General features: G+C 40.2%; 1 protein-coding gene across 1 annotated transcript in view; it reads left to right on the forward strand.

The window, feature by feature from the left end:
- Window positions 1-14,502: 14,502 nt before the first annotated feature.
- Window positions 14,503-25,998, forward strand: part of CHD7 (chromodomain helicase DNA binding protein 7) — a 91,657-nt gene continuing 80,161 nt past the window's right edge. Inside the window, exon 1 of the mRNA XM_066563430.1 lies at window positions 14,503-16,257. Coding sequence (XP_066419527.1) covers window positions 14,572-16,257 — 1,686 coding nt within the window. The 5' untranslated portion in view covers window positions 14,503-14,571. The remainder of the gene's footprint in view (window positions 16,258-25,998) is intronic.

Here is a 25,998-nt window from a genome sequence, read left to right on the forward strand (position 1 = left end):
TTTAGCACTTCCATTTTGCAGTCGCTTAGATGATGCCTTTCACAGATCGCTGGGCTGTTGCTCTCTCGTGAGTGACACTGGTGAGTTACCAACATCAGCAGAGACAGAGTGGCAATGCAAGCCTGCAACAGTGTATTTCTGTAAAGCAAAATAGATGGATAACAAAATGTCCATTTCATAAGTGAAGAACTGTAGCCACTTCTGACTTGATGGTACACAGAAACCCTGCAAAACTTCATTAATTATCTCTGCCAAAGTATATGAAACTGTCAGAGAGCAGTCCCTTGCTAGTCAAGTTGTCCTGGTGGGTGAGCGTATCTTCCCTTTTTCTGACTACTGCATCATCATCTTTTTGGAAGTAGCTGTTCTTGGCTTTTAAAATCTGTTTAGACATCATCAAATTGATTTGGATTTCAAAATTATATGTGTAAATGAGAAGTGTACATAGCACCCACTTTAGCAATTGAACAAAGCTTTTATTTCCAGAACCTGACTACTACTCAGTGTGTGGGAAAAGTGTGCTCTGACAACTTGGGTTGTTTTTTGAGGACTTCTGTGATCTCACTGAAGGGTTTTAATATTAATTCATTGCTAGTGTTATGGTTATGTTTTGATGATAGTCACTTAGGAGATGGGTGTTAGGCAACCAGTTGGAAATTACTGTAAAGTGATTTTTTTAAAGTGGTTCAGACATTCAACTTGAAATCCCAGAGCACATTAAAAGTGCTAATTTTCATTCTTCTGAAAGCCAGGTTTCTATGTATTCTCAAATTAGCCCCCCCTCTGCCCCCACATCCTGGCTAATACAGTATATGTAAGTTAACCACTGATTTCTAACTAGGGATCATGCATTTATTAGCTTCATGTTGGCAGAAACTGATTGAAGAAATAAAATATTACAGAGTTGCTGATAGGAGCAATGTTTGCATTTCGGAATGATAGATGTATTGCATTAACAGAAGTGTAATATGCTTCTGGATGGTTTTCTGTGCAAATGCAGCTGCCACACATTGGCAGAGTGAGAAGGGAAGCTCCGTGAGAAGAGAAGCTCTATGCTCATGAGATGTGTTGCTGTCTTGAAAAACATGGAGCAGATGAAACACTGACCAAGAAGGGGAGGACTTGGTGGGAAGTGTTTTCATTGATTTGCACAACATTTGCACAACTCAGCCTCTCAGCTGTGCTCAGTCATGAGCAGTTACCATGTTAATAGTTTGGAAGTTCAGCTGAATAGTGTGTATGGAGAAGTCAGGGGAAAGGCTCTGCAATGTTTTGGAAAGAATCATCCCCACTCTGTGTTCTGCACTTGGAGCATTACTAGGAAGGACACAAGATCAGGGTCAAGGGGAATCCAGCTTGTGATTTCTGAAGTTTGGGAACAACAAAGAGTGGAGTGAATGTCTACAGATGGTTTAAGGAGTTTGGTTATTTGGTATGCTAGTCTGTCTGGCTATAAGGCTCTCAGATTAAGTAGCTACAGTACAGTGCAGCAGAAATAGGAAATTAATTTAAATGGATGCTTTAGTAGTTATCTGGGTTTTAGTTTGCTCAAAACTGCAGATGCCTAGATCAGAAAAGCAGGGGAAACTGGCTGGATGGTCTCTGGCTCCTGTGAAATGTGAAGCTTGTGATAAATGCTGAAATCTTCAATCTAGTTCTCAAAACTGTAAAAAGATTTCAGTGTGTTCTATAGCACTGTTTAATTTGTATCAGTTACATTAAAAGGCAGCATGTCTCTGGTGAAATAAGATGGACACCGCTTTTCCAACAAAGTATAAATGATTGGACAATATTGCCATCACAGGTTTGAAATAGAGGCGCTCCATAGATTTCTATCTTGTAGATGTTCCTTGCATCGCTGCTTTGTTGATGTATACTTTCTCCTTGCCTCTCAAATGAAACTCTGGTTTAAACTTGTTTTAGTTGGCTCCAACTCTGCAGAAAAAGGCTTTTTTAATACTCCTCTGGATCTTACTGTAAATGTACTCCAGCTTTAATGCTGGTACCTCACTTTTTTAGAAGGTGTGAGAGAGAGCTCTGTTTTGTCCTTGTTGTGAAGAAGACATAGGGCATAGGTGTGAGACATGAAAAATTAACTGTTGATCCTCAGGTAAAGTAGCATGTCATGGCCATAGCAACAATCTCAAATTCTCAGATTATCAACAAGGGCTATTTGTGGACCAGGCTGATACTGTGGAGCTGACTCCTCTGGTTTAAATGAACTAAATTGAATTACATGTTTATTGCAGACAGAAAAAGTGATTTCTCCTGTTTCTTTGTAGAGCATCTTGATGTTGTGAAAAATGTAATAATCCTTCCTGTATGTGATGCTGTTTACAATCTTGAGATCCCTAAAGAATAGGGGAATTTTTCCTTTTAAGCACACAGATGTTGAAGTGGTTTTGTTTGGGTTTTCTTGATGATTTTTCTTTTTACCTAATGCTTCAATTACTGAAAAGGTTATAAATACACAGTAATTCTTGTTTTGTAGCATCTTCCATTCATTCTAAAGAATCAATTTCATATGGAGGCATCAGGAGGAGTTACTAGAATACATACACCATTTAGCATTTAGTGTTACTAACACCTAACCAGAGCACTTATAAATGCAGGTGCCTAAAAATGCAGGTATTAAATAATCAGAAAAATGTCTGATGCCATTTATGGTTTTGCATATAAGAATAGATACTCTCTTTTTTGATAAGAGACTGTCAATATTGTCAAGTCTAAAGCTTACAATTTGTTCAATAAAACCTTCACTTAGCCTGCTCCTAGAAAGTTAATTTATAAGCAGCCACAAATCGAACACAAACGCAGCCTTCCCCAGAGGAAAAAAAAAAAGACACACACACAAAGAAGTCTTAATTTTAAATAAATACTTCTAGTTTTTGCTAGCAACAGCTTTTTAATATGATCACAATGCAGCCTGTTGTGTAACTGTGATGCTGTGAGAGGCTTGGTTGGCTGACTAGTGAGGAGTGCATATGAAAGGGAAGGTGGCAGCTGGCTTACCTGGATGTTCAGAAGGAGGCTGGAACTCCTGACAATCCCAATGAGCAAATCTGCTTGACAGCTGTTGCTGTTCTACTGCCTTGTAGACATCTCAGTGAAGCTGGTTCCAGTACCTTTTGCTTGACTCTTCACTTTTGGTTTTTGAGCTGTGCAGAATATATTGAGTGCTCTGGAGATACGATAGGTGGAGTTGGTGTTAGCGTGCATTGCTCTGGGAAGTAAGACCAGGCTTTGAGGGAAATGCAGGCAAAAGAGCCTCTTTTACAGTTCATATAAAGACCAAGTGATAGAAGATCAGTCTATTAAGTCTTCATTTATTTGTGAATGTTAAGCACTGAAGTTTCTCAAATAGCATTTTCTTCCTGAACAATTCACTCCAGTCCAAGCTTGGCACACTGCTATACAGTGTCCAGAGGAGTCTGATTCTGATGTCTGGCTGTTACTGAGGTGTGCTGGTTCATTGCTTGCTTTGCTTTGAAGCTGCAGTCTCACTTGAGGGCATAACATGGGCTTCTCTGGGGTGATCTCTCTTGCTTCTATTTCAAGTCTGAACTTTGGAATAACTGTTGCCTGAAAATACAGGTACATGGATTTCAGGTGCTGAGCAGGATGGGAAAGGAAGAATCATGCTTTTATGTGTTTCAGATTTTTGGATGATGCTTTGTGATCAGATACAGTAATTTAAAAAGTACTGTAAAATGGTGAGGAAAGCTCATTGTGTAGTGACAGCAGGCAGTTCATCCTCCCTTTCAAGTAGCTTTATGTACTTCTACTTTTGTAACTAGTTTTATATAGTGAATGTAATTGGAGGGACAAGGAGCCAGATTTTATTGCTTTGCAAGCATAATTAATTAAACAGTTACCTGAGTCTCAGCTGTAGATCCAAATAATATTTGCTAATACAGCATAAGTATTTAATCTGCCACTAATTCCTGTGACTTCTAAATCAATTGATCTCTAGCAGAGCCTCATCCATGCTTTTTCCTCAGCTGTGCACTTCATTATTGGGTTCAGGTGATCTAAGTCTATGCTACAGTAATGCCATTTATAATGCTTCAGTAAAACATAGTATATAATCTTTCAGTCTTTTGGTGTCTATCTTATTCTGGATGAGGCTTTTTTTTTTTTATAGAGATAAAGTAACTTTGGAAATGTTCTAACTGTCTCACTACATAGTTGATAAGCAAAGGAATACACTTTTAGGTGTTGGAGTTTATTCACCTTTAACTAGCAGGTTTTTGACTCTTGATAGGAAAAAGATTTTCCTAGTAGTGTTTCTACATTGCACTGCTGCATGGATAATTCACTAGTCATTATAGGTGTTGTTCTGAGAACTGGACTCCAAATAGTAGGTGAAATAGCTCTAAACTTGGCTGTATACAAAAATCTGTATGGTAGCAGTCTTCATATAGTATTTGGTTAAGAGTCCTCAGTTCTCTTTTTCTGGGATCCTTGCTACTTAAATGGGTTTGCTTGGGTTTTTTTAATGAGCCATTTTCTTGGTCATACTTTCACTTTTCCAGGTATTTACAAACATGAAAGAAATTGCTAGTCAAGCAAAGTTTGCAATCAAACTCTTCCAAAATTATCAAAATAAGCCTTCCTATTTCCTATGCTTGTAAAATAATACTCTAACCTTTTAGGCAGCCTGCCCACTCCTTTAATTTTCTTGCTTTTTCTACTTCAAAAACCACAACAAAAGCAACAACAACAACAAAACAAACAACAAAAAAAAACACAAAAAAACCCCCACAAAATAACACAAAACACACAAACCCCCCTGACCTTCTGCCCTAAATTTTAACCTCAGTTTTTTATGAGTAGAAATATTTTTTTTTGTTTGTTGAAGGGACAACAATGTAGAAAGTTCTGGTTTGGGTTTGTTTGTTTGGGTTTTGGGGGCTTTAGGTTTTTTTAAAATTTATTTTAACTGAAAAGGGTGTGTAAAGTTCTAATTCTCTGCAGATGCTGCAGTAAAATTGATAAGCTTAACAGGTAATTTAAATAGGCTGTGAATCATTAGGAACAGTGAAGATAGTGCCTTCTATTAATAAATTAAGTTGAGCCCTGCTTTTTGAGAGAAGGTTTCCAAGTTCAGTTCTACATGAGTAAAAATTCCCTTTCACATGTAATCTGTGAATGCAACACTGCTCTTGTATGTTCATAATTTATCTCTGCAGAGCTTGTGGGGAATTGAAGATAGCTGAAGAACTTCCCTGTTGGGGGTAAAAAAATGTGGTAGATGAATGTCAGCTGCTCCTGTTGGTTGTGGTAGTTTGAATGACTCTGGCTCTGGGTTCTGGGTCAGCAGTTTGCACATCAAAAGACAGTTACTTCCAAGTTCTTCAAAATCTTGATGAGAAGGGACTGAAATTGCATACTTCTAGAATTTTACATGACAAATTTTTCCCTGGAAGGCTGTTTTTGTTCATTTGAACTTAACTATCCTGGAGTAATTTTAGACCTGCAAATTGATTAAGCACAATGCTTGAAAACACCCCAGTTGGTTTTCTTCTGTGTTAATAAAAAACTGATGTCCCATTAAAGTTTTGCACGAGACAATTTGGTTGTCTTCCCTTTGAACCTGCTTTTATAGAGGAAAAACATTGAGCTCAGTCCTGCTTGGACAGAAGGGCCGCACTGCACATGAGGACTGACAAGGGTTGCACTCATCTGACAGTCCCCAGTGCAATTTTAAAATTTCTGGCACTATTGTTTATGCTGTCTGGGCATCCCTTTTCCCTGTCTGAGTGAACTTGAGTTTACTCTTAAGTATCTTAGTCTTATGCACTAGAAGCTATTGAGAGCTCCTCCCTTGGCATAGTCCACAGGGGAGAACAGCTTGGTATAGCTGTTTATGTTGTGGTTTAAGTACTGATGATCACTGTGAGCCAGGTGTTAAATTTAAAAAAACACCAAAAAAATTTCAGAATTGATTTGTATGTGCAAGAGCCTGCTTCCATTGCACTGACCAAGAATAAACCTCTTTTTTTGACATATCCTTCTCCAAAAAACCAATAGAATGTTCAAGGTGCATATGTTGATTTTGTTAAAACAAAGAAACCTCTCAAATTTAAGTACTTGTAAAAGTTCATTTGGGTATCTGTCCTGTATCTCAGCTGTCCCTTGTATTCTGTGGGATGTTACTGGGCCCACCTATGAAGGTTTCTGAAATCTATTTCCTTCTGGCCAGTTTTAAGTTAGTGAAATAATTTAACATGTCTTTTAAGTAGTCTATAGCATATGATAAAATACACAATTAATTTGATGCTACAGGTCTTTTTTGTAACTAAGTTAAAATCTGTAAAAAAAAAAAAGAAAATTTTAAATTTGTAAAATCCAGTGTTTAGGTCTTGGGATGGTCTCTAAGGTCCCTTCCAACCTAAGACATTCACTGTATGATTTCATTTAAAATACATTAGGAAATGCTGATGTTATCTTTTTCTAAAAGAGGCTATTTGTAATACTTTCCTGGTGTAGTATGTAATATTTTTTTTCTTTGCTGAAAGGGTCAAGACGGTATGCTTAAGTGTATGAGGCAGAAAGGATCATCAATACTGGAAGCTGAGTGAGAGCTTAAGTTCACATGTAGGATAATTCATCTTGCCACATGTAAAGAGTGTACGGGAGGAACTACCATTTTGTTCCTGAGTCCTGAATGGGTTCTCCTTAGTCATGTGAAAACTGGCTTTTCACTTTGGGTGCACAGGGTGTATTTATCTTCACAGAAATGAGTGTGGATATGTGGTTCCCGTACGAGCGCAGACTGCGATCTACCACTATTTATGAAGAACACATGTACAGGAAAATGACTCTTAAGTACAAGTCATAAATTGAAATGATTATAGAATATACGTGGACAAATATACCATGTGTGGTATCGGTAGACTGTAATTTCATCAAGTGGTTTTTCAGACTTCATAAACTATGAATGAAACATGATTGTATTGGCCTTGTAACAGGTAAAGTAAAATATAGGGTCTGGCTACTTTAAAGCGCTCATAATTCTATGCCTGGAAATAGCCTTTTGGGATACGATTAAGTCTTAAAACCTGACTGTGATTAAAAAAATACATTTCGGTGAAAATCACATGTTCAGAAACTCTGGGAAACATTTGAGTCTCCACCTCATGAATTTTTACAGTTCCCAACTTTCTGGGTGTAAACACCAGGAGCTGATTTCGGCGAAAGGAGTGGGAAAGGCCCCGTGTTAGTTAGAGCTTCGTAACCCCTCCGGTTATTCCGTTGTTTTCAGCGGGCTTTTTTCCGCTTTTGGTGGCTCGGGCTTTGTTTACTTCGGGGGCCGTGCCCGGCCAGGCCCGACCCGGCGCTGCGGTGCGGCGGCCATGCTGCCCTGCCCTGCGCAAACCCTCCCGTTCGCCGCGGCGACCTCTGCCCTTTTGTATCCTGTGACACTCAGCCTGTCTTTGTGCTCAAGTTTATCCATGATGGATACGTTTCCCTCCCAATCGCATATGCCGGGAGCCCGGCGGAGCGAGCAGATAAATTATTTTCAGCTGCAGGCCCGGGCTGGGGGAGGAGGGCAGGAGAGTGGCGGGGCCCCTCCGCGCCCCGGCCCAGCAGGACGGGGCGCAGCCTCCCACTCCCCCGGGAATATGCAAGGGGATGACTCTCGGGCCTCTCAGATCCTTTTTAAATGCAAAAGAATGTAGGAAATTGCCAGATCAGTTGGTTAATCAGTGACAACTGCAGTAGGTGCACAAAAAGCCCGGAGCCATCGCTTGCACGGGGTGTTTTTTCAGCGCCTCAGCGGGGTCGCCGCTGGCCCCACCTCTTGAACACCCGGGCCGGTTTAGTGTCAGCTTGAGAAGGGAATGTAATTGCGGGGAGATTTCTGGGTGACTGATGGCGACAATATAGGTCTCCTCCGTGACACCACCGCCCCGCTGGCCCTGCTAGTGCTTTGTGTTCGCCTGGCCATCGCACAGCCGCGGAGCGCTGAGCGCTCAGCTCACTGTCCCCAGCCCACCGAAACAAGGCAGCCATGCAGGCCATACGATTTTCTGGTTGGTTTTTTTTGGTTTTTTTTTTTTTTTTTTTTTTTTTTTTTTTTTTTTTTTATGTTGGCTGCACTGCTGCCTTGTCGTGGTCAAACCTCATTAAGGGCTCATGTTAAGCATGTTGCTGCTCCCCTTTATGGAGATATTTGTGAGGTTAGCACCTCTGTCAAACGTTTTGAAGAGTATTCCTGAAATATTTTTGTGATCACAATTGTTTCTCTTACTTATCTGGGACTATTTTTAGATTAACCATCTCACATCTCTGTTTTAAAGTTACGTGGGGAGAGAGGGTGGTCATGCAATGAAAAAGACCTCTTAAAATTCCAGGTAACGTAACATCAAAAGTGAAGTATTTCTAGATTAGGCTTGATCCCTCTTCTCTCACTTCATGTTTGTAATGTACTTAAATATAAAAAATGCCTTTCTTTTTTTTTTTTTGTTGGTGTTTAAAATTTTTAAAAATTTATTTAATTTTTTTTTATTACTCTGGTTAACCTCATTAAGGCCTCCAAGTACATGCTCTAATAAATAGCTCTAAACTTTATTCTTTTTCTTCTTATCAGGAAAGAAAAGACATGCTGGAGCTTCTTCTGTGATATTGTAGGTGCTGGCTTGAAATTAGGAGTGCTCCCATGTTAGGGCAAAGAGTTTGCAGCCCAACTGGTGTGGTGAATGCCTTGGTGTGATGTAACAGCAAGGCTCAGTAGGTTTGCATCAGAGTCCTCCTAAGTGACGCTTTTGTGGTCTCCTGTCAGAGCTCCTGTGAACTTGAATGACGTAGGATATTGTTTCCAAATGTGTGGCACAGGCTGAACTCTGGGCTGGTCATTCCTGCATCAGCTGCTTGACAGCAGCAAGCTGCCAAATATTCGAAGGCTGTAGTGCCCTCAGTTGCCTCGGTGAAAGCCTGTTTTTGCCAACATACATCATAAATTAGGGAAATAAAATCCAATCTGGCTTTTGCAGAATGATTTTATGAGAAATGTAGAATTTCATGGATTTCTTGGCAAAAAAATATTACTGAATATCATTGATGGCATTTTAGCTGACTGCACATTGGCAAAACCTGTGACCTTTGAGGAAAGGCACCTAAGGTTTTCTCTCCCCTCTCCCTCCCCCCCCCTTTTCTTTTTTAACAAGAGACATTGACAGCCTTTAAGTTGCTACTGCAAATTCTTGTAAGGATGTATTTCTGTGAAGAACTAATGGAATTCTACTAAGATAATGGTGAAGCCAAACTTTTAAGAAATGCTGAAGTCATATTTGCTGATGCTTCCCACTAAGTTAGAATACTCCTGAAGTGCATCAGGTCATTCTTTTCATCTTTGCAAGTCCTGTCTTCCTTTCCTGGGACAAGGGGGAACGAGATTCCTGCCATCCTTTGATGTCTGAACTGTACAAACTTAATTTTTAACGCAGCTGTGCTGTGTGAAGTGCATAGTAGGAAAGCATTCTAAGTGAATTAAAAAAAAAAAGGGTCTTCAGGCATTCAGGAAACCAAGTTTCTTTGGAACCTTCAGTCAGAAGTGATGTTGCAATCACTTTACAGGTCTGGTCTTATATTTTGGCTAATCTATATGCAGGAGGAGCGTACCATGCGTGGCGTCTGTGACAGCAATGAAAAGTAAGCATTAAGCACGGAGGAGACAAGGCATGCTTCCCACAGACATGGTCAGGCACTTGCATAACTGTCCTGGCATCAGCAGTGCTGTGTGCTCAGTAGGTGAATGAGGTGAAATGTAGAAGCCTCACCAGCCGTCTTGTTCAATTTGAATGTCTTGTCGTGACTTTTTCTGTGTTGTCATGGCGTCACATGTGTTTATGAAGTTTTTGGTGAATGTTTTCCTTCAACTTTGTGAGTAAAATAAGAATGTGACTTTCATTGCTGTCATTTATGTCATGTCCTTCCATGCGGCAAATGCTTAAATTACTACCCCTAACAGCCAGCAGGAGCTTAGCAGTTTTGAAAAGCAGTTTAAATGTGCAATGTTTAAATGCAGATTTAGTAGCCTAATGTTTAATCCTACATTTTGAGGCTCTGGTCTCAAAATGACCTTTGCCACGGTGTTGTTTTTAGCATGAGAGGTCTTTTTAACCTAGTTCTTCAAAATAGCACGGTATTTGTGGTGTTTATTGCATTGTATGTAAGGGCATACTTCCATTATGTGAGTAGCTGGTTTGTTTGTGTCTGTCAAGTACTTCAGAGTTTTGTCAGAGGTATCCACTAATAGCTGTAAAAAGACAACTCTGCATGACACATGTCATTTCAAGCTTGGAGCAGTCAGTATTAGTTGCCTTCTCACCTTCTGTTTATTCAGTTTATTTGCTGCATGGCCAAATGCTGCTGAATTTCTTCTGTAGAAGGGTTGATAGCTGAATCAAGGAACCTGTTGATTTACAAAGTGTTCTTTTGAATGGCAGAATGTGAGGATAGTGTGGAGGGCATGGGCATCTGTGTGCTGACCTTGCTGCTTCCTGGTCTTGACTGCCTGCATCTGCTGCTTTGGGAGCAAAACTAATGAAGTTCAGGATTTTAGTGTCTGCAGCCCTAGATAAGTTATGTGTATGCAGCAGCCAGTTTAGTTCTACTTACAAAAGTGGGAAGCTGCTGAAGACAACTGAGTGCATGCAGCTTTGGAATATTAAGCTGGACAATGGTTAACTACTACTTAAATTTGAGATTTAGCTGTTTAGGACTGGAATGTTGCAAACTGGAGTAAATGTAAGCTTTGTCTGTTGAGACAACAGGGTTGTTAAGCAATTGACCATGTCCTGGTGGTTGGGATCACACCACTGCTTTGAACAGAAAAAGGCTGCCTAGGCAGCCTTAACGAAATTTATTCATTGACTCTTTAGGTCAGTCTTCTTGGAGCCATCTTTCATGTTCAGGAACAGAAAAGTGATAGAATTTTATAGCAGAACCTGTATAGTTTAAGATGGTAATAAAAAATAATCACTGTCTTTTCATACATTCATACTTTGTTTCAGCTATCCACCTTTCTAAGGGTTCAGATACTCTTCACTTCGTACCCAGCAAACACTGCTTCTGTGTATGTTGATTTTAAATTGCAGGAATGTAGAGAAGATGTGCCATCCCTTATTTTAAACTATTTAATAAAATAAAAAAAGAATATAAGCTGAGTTTATCACCATTAGTCTTGCTGTTAGTGTGTCTACTTTTATGGGGAAATGAACAGTGGTGCTGAAGGAGTATTTTAACTAGAATTATTGCTTGATGCAGGTTCTGCTTTTATTTATGTGTTGGCTTCCTTTTGTTTTGAAAGAAGCAGACATAGTTGCAACTTAAAATAAGGTATGACTCTTGTGACTTGCTTAACTACCTAAATGTCTACTCTGTTAAAATGGAAGGTTGAGAGGTTAGTAGGTAATTCCAGTATTGACTATTTCCTTATCAAAACATTGGTTAATTTATTTTGATGAGGCTGTAGCTGCTACTGTCTTTCATGCTTCAACAGCTGCTGTTAGCCATATATCACATCAGAGGTGTGACTTTTATTGGAGAAAGTAGAGTAAGGTTTGGCGAGAGCACAACTGAGTGTTAAGGACTGTGGTCCTTAAATTTGAGGCTGGACTTAAATCTGAAGAAATACTCCTAAAATCTGGGAGTTCTTTACTGTGGACTTAGGCTGTGTTTCAGACATAGTAACTTCAGCATCCAGAGCTCAAACATGAAGTTGATTCATGCCTCAGATAAAAATGCAGATCTAAAATCACGTCATGGCAAGCAGCGTTTTTGCTCTTAATTTAGATGATGGATTTGTTTGTTTACAAGCTGCATCATAAACTTAAAGGTTACTTTTCTTTTGAAAGAGTGTATGCTCAGGAAGCAGGCGAGTGCTAGGTTCTCTAGCACATCTCCTGTGTTGTGAGGGACAGTACTTGGCCCAAACCTGCAAATTGGAATGGTGTGAGTTGAGCAAAGTGTGTTAAGTGAAGCAAAACCCTTACCCTATTTTAATTTGGTTCTCTGGGTATATTAGCAGATCCAAACTACTGAGCTGATGTTGACAGTTATCGGTGGCTGACGTGCCTGAATTTTATTGGACACTTGTCAGCTGAAAAACAGGAAACAAAGCAGGTTCAAATGCCTGCTTGATGCATGTAATCTTGTTTCTGGAGATGCTCTTTTAAGTTCTTATGAAGTTTCATTAGTGCTTCAGGAGAGTAGAGCCTTCTTGTCTTAAAAAATGGTTCTTTTAGCAGGCATGTTTTGTATAATAAAATGAGTGGAAATGCTTACATGTTCTTAACTGTGTGGCTGTTTCTAATGGATGGGTGAGACTTACTCGGCTCCAGTTTGATATTGCCCAGATTACATCAGTGCTTGGGAGGTTACAGTATCTGTGTGCTCTGCTTTTTAGTGTTTCCAGGCAAAGAAACTGTTCTGTTGGAGACTATCAGTACACACTGAAGTCCAGCTTTAACAGCTCCTGGTGGCAGTGAGCATCAGTAGTCGCAGTGCCAGATGTCCTTGAGCCATCAGGGATCTTCATCATGACTGCAGTCTCTGCTCTGGAGCAGTCTTAGCAAGACTGCTCCAATAGCAAAAGCTTCTTTTGGTGAAGGGGATTCCTTCTCACCTTGTTGAAACTTCCTTATGGTGTGCTCTAATAAACTGAATGAGGTGGTAAATATTACAGATGGCTTCTGCCTAATAATTAAAGTGAAATAAAACCAAATAGATATTACAGATATGAAGATGGCTCATAGGAGTTTACCTCCAAGTGATTTAGGAAGTGTTAATATCCCAGCCGAGCACTAAAGAGATTTAAGTGTGTGGTTTTAAAGGTGACATTCAAATGCTATTTTAAGAGGAGTGATAAATGCTTGTGCCTTTCCTCTTGCCCTCTGCTTCATGCTGTAGAAGGTCCTCTTGACAGTGGCTACAAGAAGGGTAATAAATGTGCTGATATTTTTCTCCCTAAAACTTGTTTGGGACAAATCACCTTCAGTCAAACAGTCTGGCCTGGTATTTTGTGTCCAAAGTGACTGAAAGCATCTCTCCTCCACAAAAGATGCAAGATTTGAAAGTATAAACTTTTAAATCTTCTTTACTTTGGTTGCTGGTTAAGGGCAGTTGGTATCTGCAAGCAGAGTCGCCACTGAATTACGACCAAGATACAAAAATAGTTTTATTTGCTAAGTGTATGGACTCCCTTGACTATCTTAAAGTTTATTTTGCATGTAAGACACAGTGTTTAAAATTTTGATTTTTAAGAAAAAGACAGCATTAGACTACCCTTGCTCATAAAAAATGGATCCAAACAAATCTTTGGAGTTCTTGTGGGAAGAGGAAAGGGGACACATTTCGGAATAGATAGGTCTTCCCTGTGGAAAACCTGAATGAGAGCATTTCTGAATCTGTTGTTACTGTGTTGTTGCTTTTTGCTTTTTATTCCCCAAGTCCAAATGTGTACCTTGTTAAGTTAGCTTTTTGTTAAGTCATTTTGCCATTACTCGTTCTCTTGAGTGGGTGTGCAAGTTCTGGGGACAACAGAACTTCAGTGTGGTCTTGCAAAGTGCTGTAGTTGCAGTATAGCATGATAACCTGAAGATGAGTAATGAACTTCATTGATACTATTGTGTTACCATCATAAAGGAAATTAGGAGAAGGATTGAGAAATCCACCCTATCATATGATGAAGCTTGTAAATTTGATTTTCTTACACAAATTAAGCATATAGCTTTGCAGAAAGGGGGAGAAATATTGTGTCTTTTAGTGTACAAATTCATTAAATAAGGCTAAAATGCATGTCTAAAAAAAAATTTAAAAAAAATCTCTTCCTAAAGGCTAAGTCTTGGAGTTTGGTCTGTATTTAGTGGGTCATCTCTATATGCATTTGAAAAATCTGTTGTGCATATAACTAACTTTAGTTCATCGTAGGACCTGGCACTTCTGCTTGCTCATCTGATTACGCAGCTCAGGGGAATAAGGTTAAGGACATGCTGTTGGTAACTAGAGCGTTTTCAGGGCTTTAGTTCAGCAGATGGGCTGCTCAGCTATATTCATACATCTGCCTACCTGCTGTGGCAGCTGCTGCTGCTGCGTGTTGTGTTCTTTTGTTCTGTTTCACCCAAGAAAGGAGCACTAGGAAGTGCAGTGAATGGATTAATTTAAGGTTAAGACTAGTGTTTTGCTTGCTTCCTAACTCTCTATCATAATAAAGCTTTGGATAAAGCTAATGAATCCTTCGTAATGTGAAATAGATTTTTAAGATGTATTTCAGGGGGCTGAAAGTAGCTAGCATTTAAAAAACAGTCAAGTATGTATTCTTTATGTTGCCTGATGCTACTTATTTTAATATCTTCTTCTATTTCTCCCCCTTCCCCTGCTTTTTCTAGGAGCAGTAACCAGACTTTGCCTGACACTGCGTGGTCCAAAAGAATTAAGGAAATATGGAATGACATGAAGGAGATTAGTTGAGGATTAAAGGCTTTGAGGACAAAACACCTCACCGAGGTGAAGCACAGACTAACATTCTGGTTGTAGCTCCAAGGAGCTGCGTGCTGAAAAAAGATGGCAGATCCAGGAATGATGAGTCTGTTTGGAGAAGATGGGAATATTTTCAGTGAAGGGTTGGAAGGTCTCGGAGAATGTGGATATCCTGAAAATACAGTGAATCCTATGGGTCAGCAAATGCCCATGGATCAAGGATTTCCCACTTTACAGTCATCTCTTCATCATCCTCCTGCAAATCAGAACCAAGCCAAGTTGACCCATTTTGATCACTATAATCAATACGAACAGCAGAAAATGCACCTGATGGATCAGCCGAACAGGATGATAAGCAATGCCCCTGGGAATGGTATAGCGTCTCCTCATTCGCAGTATCACAACCCTCCAGTTCCTCAGGTTCCTCACAGCAGTGGTGCCGGTGGTCAGATGGGAGTCTATCCCGGCATGCAGAACGAAAGACACGGCCAGCCCTTCGTAGACAGTGGCTCCATGTGGGGACCACGGGCAGTTCAAGTGCCAGACCAGATAAGAGCACCGTACCAGCAGCAACAGCAGCAGCAGCAGCCGCAACCCACGCAGCCGCCACAGGCACCCTCCGGACCCCCTGGGCAGGGCCATCCTCAGCACATGCAGCAGATGGGAAACTACATGGCTCGTGGTGATTTTTCAATGCAGCAGCACAGTCAGCCGCAGCAGCAGAGGATGAACCAGTTTTCTCAAGGCCAAGAAGGCCTCAATCAGGGAAACCCTTTCATTGCCACCTCAGGACCTGGCCACTTGTCTCATGTGCCCCAGCAGAATCCCAGTATGGCACCTTCTTTGCGACACTCAGTCCAGCAATTTCACCACCATCCCCCTACTGCTCTCCATGGGGAATCAGTAGCCCACAGTCCCAGATTCTCCCCTAATCCTCCCCAGCAGGGTGCTGTTAGGCCGCAAACACTTAATTTTAGTTCTCGGAGCCAGACGGTACCCTCACCTACTATAAACAACTCAGGGCAGTATTCTCGATATCCTTACAGTAACCTTAATCAGGGATTAGTTAATAATACAGGGATGAATCAGAATTTAGGCCTTACAAATAACACTCCAATGAATCAGTCTGTACCAAGATACCCAAATGCTGTCGGATTTCCATCAAACAGTGGTCAAGGACTAATGCACCAGCAGCCCATCCACCCTAGTGGCTCACTTAACCAAATGAACACGCAAACTATGCACCCTTCACAGCCTCAGGGAACTTATGCCTCTCCACCTCCCATGTCACCTATGAAAGCAATGAGTAATCCAGCAGGTACACCTCCTCCACAGGTTAGACCCGGTAGTGCTGGAATACCAATGGAAGTTGGCAGTTACCCAAATATACCCCATCCTCAGCCGTCACACCAGCCCCCTGGTGCCATGGGAATTGGACAAAGGAATATGGGCCCCAGAAACATGCAGCAGAATCGTCCATTTATGGGTATGTCTTCGACACCACGGGAGATGGGTGGGCACATGAGACCAAATGGTTGTCCAGGTGTTGGCCTTGCAGATCCACAAGCAATACAAGAGCGACTAATATCTGGCCAGCAGCTTCCTAGTCAACAGCAGTCTTTTCAACAGCAAATGCCAACCTGTCCTCCCATGCAGCCTCATCCAGGGATACATCACCAGTCTTCACCACCCCCACATCCTCATCATCAGCCTTGGGCACAGCTTCACCAGTCACCACAAAACACACCACAAAAAGTGCCTGTCCTTCAGGTAAGCTACTTCCAATTAGTTGAAAATGTTTTAAATGACTGTAAATGCCTTTCAGGATACACAAGAACTATGGTTTCAAAACTGTTGCCCCTGTTCATCTCCCCTGTTTGTTATTGGTTGTGTGGCTTTCTTGGTGTACAGAGGCTGAAGGTAAAATGACGTTCAGGTATCTTTCTAACATCCTTATGGTAATTGTTATAGGATAACATTATGGATAGACCATAATGTGATACGACAGCAGGACAAGCAGAATATGTACTATTTTTTTCATGTTGGTTCCTTTGGGGAGAAGATGGAAAGCATGTGTGAGAAGTGTCATTTAATTATTCAATTTTTGTATTTGCAGCTTGGAGGAAGAAGTGTGTGCTATAATGTGTTTGTTTTGGCCAAACCAAGATATTTTTTTTAAATCCTAAGGGAATGTTCTGTGGTTTTAAATTAAGGCTTAAATTGTTACATGTGAAAAAAATTTCTGATGTGAACTTCTTTAGCACTAAGTAATGAAACCAAGAAGTGATGGGGAAACAGTTTATACAAGGAGAAGACAACAATGTGAATCAGTCTGAAATTAAATCTTCTGAGGCTCAAATGAAATGTTAAATAGAATGCAAGTTTTATTTTACTGAGGCTTTGATCTGCCAGGTTTCAATGGCTATGTATTGCTCCCATGTAATTTTTCAATTAAAAACTAAAAATGGTAAAACATCTTGATCCTCTGTAGCTTAACGGGTTTGGCTACATGCTAGTATGTTAAGCTTCAGCTGAAAAAATGCTTTTTGGAATCTTCACATTTGCCATTGCTTGCCTTTGACTCAGTCAGTCAGAATTCAGGAGGTTTTGGTACCAGATGAATTAGTGGTCAAGATATTAAAGATTTACTAATTTTATTTTTTTTTTCCGATCAGTCAGTAGTTAATGCCAAGTAGCTCTGCCCATAAATATTTGGAGACAATTGTTGGAATGCAGTCGTAAGGACACGATGCTACAATACGCTTAATAAATGATAAAGCCAGCTGTCCTGGGCAGTGTCCCGGGCCTGTGCGCAGAGCAGCTGCTGGGCCGTCCCCTCCGCTGCTGCCTGCCGGCTGCTCCTGCTCGCTGCTCCGCACAGCGTGAGCCGGCGCTGGCACTCAGACGCGCGCTCTGCGGACAGGCAGCTGACAAGGAATGCTGGATGGAGCAGCTCGGCAGCTGGGACAGGCTTCCACATTCCCCGTGGAAGAGAGGAGGAGGGGGGGACTAAGCTGGGCAAGGAGAAAAGTGCACTGTCTTTCTCTTGAGGGAGCAGGAGGCTCTCTTGAAGAGTCAAAATATATCTTCAAGACCATCTTTCTCTTCCCTGCCTACCTCAAAGCTGGCTTGAAATTTTAGATGTCTCTTCCTCTCTCTGCATTTCCACACACAGACTTTGTTTGGAGAACTTAAATTACAGTTCTTGCATGCATGTGGAGTTGTGTGTTCCTGTCTGAGACAGCAGCTCTTGCCAGTGCCTCCTGTTACCAACTGTATGGGTAAGCAGGATGAAAAGGAGAGAGCTCAAGACTATAGGGAAAAAGTGAAAAAAATGAACGAGTATTTGGGAAGGTGGTAATGACAGCACAGAGAAATCAGTTCAGAACGGGTAGGAATGAGAAAAAGAAGTATAAGACACGTTTTTTACTATAAAGATGAGAGCTGAAGCATCTAGTAGAAAAAACTTGAAAGAAAATTATAGAAGTAATAACATAAGACTTCTAAGGCAGTAAAGGAACAAAAACCAGTGTCACTAGGATCTTTCATAACCCATGATGGTGGAGATGTGGGAGGAAATACTTGAGGTGGACTGTACCCTAAAGCAGTGGTATTCTTCACCAGCATTAATTCCTTGTTTTCATCTGCCCATCCAGTAAGCCTATATTTGGCATTAAAAGGTGGTTTGGGAGAAGAAAGTTTACTTGAAAAATGTACAAGCTTGTTAAATGTTCTTGGGACATTTTTTTCCCTTTAATCAGTGAAGAGGTTAAACACAGACAGCTCAACCCTTAAATAAGCTAAGCAACCTATTACAGAGTGCTGAACTGCAAATGAATAGCTTGAAGAAAGGTAAGTGCTGAAACAAAATAATTAGAGGAAAACCACATGATAACTCCAGTTACTTGATTAAAATCAGTAATTCAGACAGTTGTAGCAAGCCAAGTAACTTTTCTCTTAGCTTATTTCTGTTAAGTTTTTATCTGGTAAAAGTTAATGTTCATGTACCTTCCCATTAAGTAATTAGTTTGAGCCCTGATTGTAGTAATGAAACTCTTAACAGGCAGGCGTTTCCCCCTTGAAAACTGTTTGGATGAAATGAGTACTGTTCAAATCAACGAAAACTTAACCCCTCCCCACCCCCTGGGGAAAAAATGCAGATGTGTGAAACCCCTGCTCTTAAGCCTGAATACAGAGTTGATAGCTCTCCTGTGTCTTGGTTTTCCTTTCATGTCAGTAGGCAGAAAACTGTTCACGAAGAGCAGTTATTTAAATGACTGGTTTGTTTTTATTTGTATAAAATGAATCAACAAGATTAATATAGTCAGTGAAAATGGAAATCACTATGTACTTTAAAATCAACAGAAGTCATCTTAGTAATTATTTTTCAGTGATTTGAAGCTAGCCTTATCATGGGAAGGCTGTAATACTTGTGGTTAACCAAATTATTGTTTTGTTGTTAGATATGTTGGAAGGAAAGTGAAGTTCTTTTGCTTTTAAGTTGAAAAAAATTGCTGTGTTGATTCCAAGGCTTGTTATTTCTTTTTTTGTGTGGAAAACTGCAAATTATTTTGGCTGTGAGATGAAGCTGGTGATTGACAATTCATCTGGTTTCGATTAATAGCTGAAAACTAGACATGGTTATTTAGGACCATGTTAGCTGTGAGCTGCTGGATGCAGTGGAGTGTGATAGACCCATAAGAACCACTGCAGTGTTGGGATGTTCAGTCAGTGTGCTTGGTTTGTCAGGCACTCCTTTGAAACACTTTTCCTTAAAAGTTTTTGGAAGAGCCTGGTGGCCATGAGGTGGGAAGGCTGGTTCTGCTGTGGCAGAGCAATCCACCAAGGAGCAAATCAGGGAGCAAATCATTGCCTGTTTTCACAGTGGAGGCATCTGTGTTAGGCTTGTGAGCTTGTGTTCTCCAAAATACTCATAAATGATCTGGAGAAGAGTGAAAAGTCAGGTGGCAAAATTTGCTGCTGCTGTTGATGTACCCAAAGCAGAGTACTAAATGCTGATGTGGTGAAGAACCTAACAAGAATGAAATAAAATAATTAGAAATACAATAGAAGAGTCAATTACTTGGCCACTAAGTTGTGTGAGTCAAGACATGGCCGGGGAGGTTTAGATTGGATGTTAGGAAAATTTTCATCACAGAAGGGGTTATCAAGCATTGAAACAGGCTGCCCAGGGAAGGTATAAAGTTGCCATTTGTGAAGGTATTTAGAAGATATATAGATGTGGTGTCTACCCATGCTACCCATGTGGACATGCTTAAGGACATGCTTTAGTGGTGGACCTGACAGTGCTGGGTTTACAGTCGGACTTCTTGATCTTAACGGTCATTTCCAGCCTAAATGATTTTATGGCTCTGTGGTGCTTGAGCAGTGAAATGGCAGGCAAAACCATCTTTTTAGGAGCAGGTCTCTGTGTTAGATGGCTGTCTGAAAATGACCTAAAGCAGTTAAAGAAATAAATCGGCAGGAATTGTAGTGAAAGTAGTAGAGAACAAAACAAAGATTATTACCTGTATGTACGGTATGCTGGTGAGGCAAATGCTGTGAAGTTCTGTGTTCCTTCCTCAGACCTCAGAAAATACAGCAGCACTTGAAAAAGCTGGCAGGGGGCAGGCTGGGGGGTGTTTTAGTGGGGGAAGGAAGGAGAGAGATGGTGAAAGCCTCTAAATTGTCAGTGATACAGGTGCATGAAGAGGATGAATGTGAAGGGTTGTTTTTCACCTGTTTTTGTCTCCTTGAATTATTTTTAGGTATTCAGCAAGTTGTCCAGTGATGAGTTCAGAACTGAACATTAAGATGCTGATCTCTGAGATGTTTCACTGAAAAATGCATCATCATTTGATAAACATAAAGGCACCACATTTGGCTCAGCAGATCTGTGCCATACATAAGTGACTGAGAATTTGTTACTGGGTTGCATCTCCTGCATGCATGTCTGGTTCTTGTCCTCTTCCACACACTTTATCAGAGGTGATATCAGGTTAGACAGGCCTTTGGAGGCCTAATGCTATGCAGTTGTTCTTACATATCGTTATTTTCGGAGCATTTTATTGGTGATAGAGGAAGTGTGGGAGTTTTCTTTGCCAAGAATAGGCTGTCCTGGGTGTGTTGTTACACACAACTTATTTACCCACAGCTACTGTGTGGGCTGAAGTTTCGAGTCGTGTTCATTAATCATGTTCCACAAATGCAATCTACATTATTTATAGTCAAACACAGGAGTATTTAAATGACAAACAAGTATGGTATAGCCTCCATGCCTGACTAAATGGGAGAGCTCCACAATGGGCACAAACAGTGTTGAAGGATTCTGGGTTGCAGTGTCCAGGTTCTGGTGGAGAAAGAACTAATTTTGTGTGTGTGTGTTACCGGTTCACTGCCAGGTTTGTTCTTCTGGCCTTATTATCTGTGGGCATGTGACTTTGCTTTAAATCATAACTCATAGCTGTGTTTGGTATGAACACATTCTTTTGAAATTTCCTGCCCTCCCTTGCAGGGGAGGAGGCAGGGAAAGTCCTGCTGAGTCACCAGCTGGGTCACCCCTTTCACAGGCCCTTCCTGCAATTTCAAACTCTGTGTTGCTGCCTCAGTTTAATTTATGCTTGGATATTCGTGAATGGAAAGGGATGTTAATGAAAACTATAATCAGCTGTATTGGTTTGATGCAATATTTTAACCTGGCAGAAAGTACAGGTTAAATCAGTTTCTGCTGGCACACTAAAATGAAGTTTATTCTCTCCTGGGTTTTTGTTTTAATGCCTAATAAGAAGTGATAGACTCCTTACTGTCTTCACATGAATTATCTTTCGGTGTTTCCTGTAACTTTATGTAGTAACAACTGATGCCACTTGAATAGTTAGGATATTCCCATAAATAATATTCATAAGCAATTTCCCACATCTCCAGAGAGAGTCGCTGGCTTTTTAATCCCTCAAGTATTTAACTTTTGGACTATTTTTCCTGTTGATAAGTAAAACAAATTGAATTTATTTAAAAAAAAACCTAGAAACACTATTGGGTACTTTTTGTTTTGATGCAGAGGCTATTTCACATGACTGCTAGCTGGTCTTTTGGGGTACTGTGTATGCCGCATGTTCAGCAAAGTCTCGTGGCTGCCTGCCCCTAGAAAATCTAGTTTCCTTTTTCAAGTATTCACAGGCCAGCAAAACAGTGTATGTTGGCAAGAATTTTGAAACTGACAGAGTAAATGGAATTAAGAACCCACTAATACTGAACTTCTATTAGCTACAATTGTGTATCAATTTTAGGTATAGATAAGCATGAGTGTGTGTGTATTTATATAATATATATGGAGAAAATGTAGGCAAAATAAGAGGTTGTGGATAGTAGTGGGAGAAAAGGAGGGAAGAAAATCCATAGTATTCGTATTAAGGTAAAGGTTGATAGCAGTATTTTTTTCTTAAAAGTTTACAGGCTTCTGCTGTATATTGTTGGGGTTCTGAAGAATTCTTGTATTTGAGCAATGTAAGCAATGTAATTAACTAAAATTTTCCAACTAAAAGAAAAACAGACCGTAAAATCTACCTTTAGTCAGAAGTGCTGAAGTTATTTCACCCCTGTGGAGTAGAATTTTCTGTTACACTGATAACTTGATCCATCTGTGAGTTTCCATGCAGGTCTCTCAAAGTTCATAATATTATGAAGTACTGTGTCCAATGAAAGATCATATTCTAAAACTTTGCAGTTGAGTCTAACAGTTAATATTAACATATCCAAAGGCTTATTTCTTCCTCACTTTTGAAAGGCTATGTGTGCTTTTGTAAATAAAGTGCTTGCAGTGATTTTTCAGTGAATAGGCCTTTGGGCCAAAGATTTGTAGTTTTGAGGTGGTTTTGCTATGAACTTTTTGGTCTTTTTTACTGTTGAGGAGGCACAAGCTACTTCAAGAATACTTCTTCCCTCAGGTGCCATGATTTGACTGTGATGAAAATAATTTGTGCCATTAAATTGTCTGCTCTGAAGTTTTGGGTAAAGCCAGTTTGTAGCATTAACATGAAAACATAAGTCTGAATCAGCATAGTGATTTGTAGGTTTAAGAGTTACCCAACTTGTTCTTCAGCGTGGGTATTTTGAAGGTTTCTGTGAGATGTAGATGACCTGAATGTATTGTTTCCTGAAATCATTAGCATTTTCTGAGGAATCACCCTACTAGAAATTTTTTTAATTTATGCTGCTTGTTTAGTACTGCAGTATTGTGTTCCTACCTGCTGCTGATGGTCACTTCCAGTGGGACTTGACAGCTATCTTACTTTCCCGTGGTTGAAGATGTTGTCCTACTTCATATTTATTTGAACAAATTTAAATCTGTTGTTTCAGAGAAACTTTTTTTCATGATTGAAAGCTGATAGTCTAATAAAAACCCTCATGTCTGTGTCATCATTGACCTACAGACACAAGGATTGAAAATCAGGGCAAATAAAAGGAAAATGCTTGATTTTTTTTTCCCCTTGATTTTTTTTTAAATTTCATTAAATACAGTGGCAGTCTTAATAAAGAACAAGTTGCAGGTGAAGAAATAATTTCCTGTCTTTTTACTGTGGATCCTTGTCCTGGGATTCTGTCCTGCTTTTTCTCATGGAATTTGAGGCATCCATTTATTTTAAGCTATCTTGTCCTTGCTTGTATCTTGAATGAAAGTGTCACAAACTTTTATAAGTGTTCTTATTTCCTCTGTGGAGTAAATTGACACTGTGGAGTGTCAATTCCCACTATGATGGGACGCCATCACTTGGAAGTGTAATTTGTAACTTTTGTCTGTACAAGTTGTTTTCTCTCTCAGTTTACTAAGCCAGCGCTTTTCACTTTTGAGTTTTCAGATTTCAATTCTTTTTAACTGTATGATGATACATGTGTTTTACTGGTGACAATGTAGTCTGGATTTGGGGGGAAAAACCCAAACAAAACACTTATTTGGTTTTTTTGAGATGCTATCTGTAAATATTTATAGACTTCTCAAAAGAGCTGTAAAGTGTGGTAGCTAAAGAGCAAGGTTTGACACCTGTGAGTGGTTAACGCATTTATTTGTACATCTGTTCTTTTTAAATATTCTCAAATTTGCCAGTGTGGTTTAAAGATGGTGAAGCTGCTTCCTGGAAGCTGATAGGAGCAGAGTAGGAAGTGTGGGCAGGAAGCAATGATCAGGGAAGGGGCAGGGAAAGGCTGAGCCCATCTGACAGAGCAGTGCTGAACAGCAGGAATGGAGAGGAAATGGCCAATGTCTGTGTTAAAATGGGGACAGAGAAGTTTAGGGAGTCACTCCACCTCTCTCTGCTTGAGTCACCTGCCTCTTGAGCCCTTGCCAGAGGCAGCCATTTGGTACAGTGGTGCCTGTTACTGCTCTTCCCACTGCTTCAGGGTGTACCTCTGTGTCACCCTGCTGTGGGCATGTAGCCCACTGACAGCTTCCCAGTGTAGATAGCTGTGTGAGCTCAGTAACTCCCAATATCTAATCTCTTTAGGAAAAAAAAAACAACCAAAAAATGTGCAGATGAAGGTGGCTGTGGTCTGGGATACAGAACCTTTGCTTCTTCCTTGCACCTGCCTGATCATTTGGTGAACGGGCTTATCTGGCCAGGTCATTTTCCTGGCAGCTCTCCATTGTGTGACCACAGGATCACCCAAGTTGGTGCTGTAGGAGTGGGAATGCTTGCTGGGGCAGAATGGGGACTGCCTCTTCTCTGGCAGTGAGCTTTCAAGCCCTTTAATACCTCTACACAGCTTGTTTTTTTATAGTACTTGCCCTCAGTAACCAGCCCTTGAGTCCTCCCTCATATTTTGATAAATTAAAACTTCCATTAGAAGTCTTAGAAAGCTTTGTCTTCATTGAATTAGTGACAAACAGGCCACATTCCAGCTTCTACCAACTTCCCTCTTACTCCACACAAATATTAATGACTAATATGATTTTAGGAGTGTTTTCTTTTTTAGAAAAGTGTGGCTGTTTTCCAACTAAAGTATTTGCAACTGTTTTGTTATTGAAGAGGTGAAAGAATATCCCCTTTCTACCAGAGAGCTTGGCACAATTTCATTCAATGTGTGTAATATTGAGGATGCTTCCAGTGCCAGTTAGTGAATTGTCTTCTTTGAGCACTGAATGGGATTTTTTTTTTCTTAGCATAGAGAATTGTTTAAAAGCATGGCAAGTTAGGAATAAAACTCAGATTAATTTTTTTAGTCATTTTTGTGAGGAAACAGAACTGAGAGATAGGATGACTAAGTGATCTGTGTGTTTGCTCTTTCCAGAGTTTATAAATGATTCTTTTTGATTTTACTGTACTTTATATGTTACCTACTTAGAATTTTCTGTCTTCCTGGCAAGATTGGTGTAGCCAATAGTGTTGTCTCTGTTTATGAAGAGGAACATAGAGATGATGGCCCTTAATTTTGTTATTTATTCAAAACTAAAATTCGTAAAACCCCAAATTTAATTCTTACTCAGGTATCTGTTACTCTAAATTGTGCCACCTCTTTGCTCTCTGTCACTCCTTCCAGTATTACTCTTGCTTTAGAGTGTGACTCAAGAAGACTGAGGCAACCAGTCTTAAAAGCAGAAAATCCCACTTCTTGTGTAGGAATTTGGTAGTTGTAGAGGTTAATGTGAGAGTAGTGCAGTTATACAAGCTGTAGAAGAGAAAAGTGGATCTCTCTGATTTTTCACTGTTGGGCTGGGAGTAGTCTTTGTTCCTTTGCTTTTGTTGTTCCTCAGTACCAAGGATCGGGATGCAGCTCTTGCCTGCACTCCTCCTCAGTGATTTTACTGTGTTAGCCAAGCTTAGGAGAGAGCAGCTCTTGTGTTAGGCTGAGCAAGCAAACTATTAAGAACTTCTGGGAATGGGTTCATATTGCATGGGTTGCTGCTCTAGAAACTAAATGTTAAGAAATTGCAGGCTGATAGAATGGCTTGCATTGGAAGTGACCTTAAAGAGGATCTAGTTCCAACCACCCCACCACAAGCAGGGATGCTGGAGTGGGTTAACCCTGGGTGGATGCCACCCACTGGATCAGGTTCCTCAGGTCCCCATCCAACCTGGCCTTGAATGTTTCTATGGGTGGGGCATGCACAAGTTCTCTGTGCAACCTGTTCAGTACCTCTGTACTGTCTTGAGGAAGGCATTTCTTCTTAACATCTAATCTAAATCCTCTCTTTTAGTTAAAACAATTCCTCTTTGCCCGATCCCTATCTGCCTATCTAAAAGTTGCTCTTCTGCTTTTTTTATAAGCCCCCTTTAAGTACTGAAAGTCCATAATCTTAACTTTCTAAAGTCATGATTTCTGAATCTTGGCAGGTTTCTATGACATATTATTAACCTTTTCATTTTGGAAAACTGCAAGTATTTGTCTTCATGAATGCAACACTTATTCTATAGTATGCAAAACCAAATGTGCCATTGGTACATTGCTATAACATTGTAGGAAGTGCCAAACATTTATTTAGGTTTCAACTTCCACTTTTTTAATATTTATATTAAAAAA

Source organism: Molothrus aeneus, chromosome 1 (assembly GCF_037042795.1).
Source record: "Molothrus aeneus isolate 106 chromosome 1, BPBGC_Maene_1.0, whole genome shotgun sequence".
Taxonomy (NCBI): domain Eukaryota; kingdom Metazoa; phylum Chordata; class Aves; order Passeriformes; family Icteridae; genus Molothrus; species Molothrus aeneus.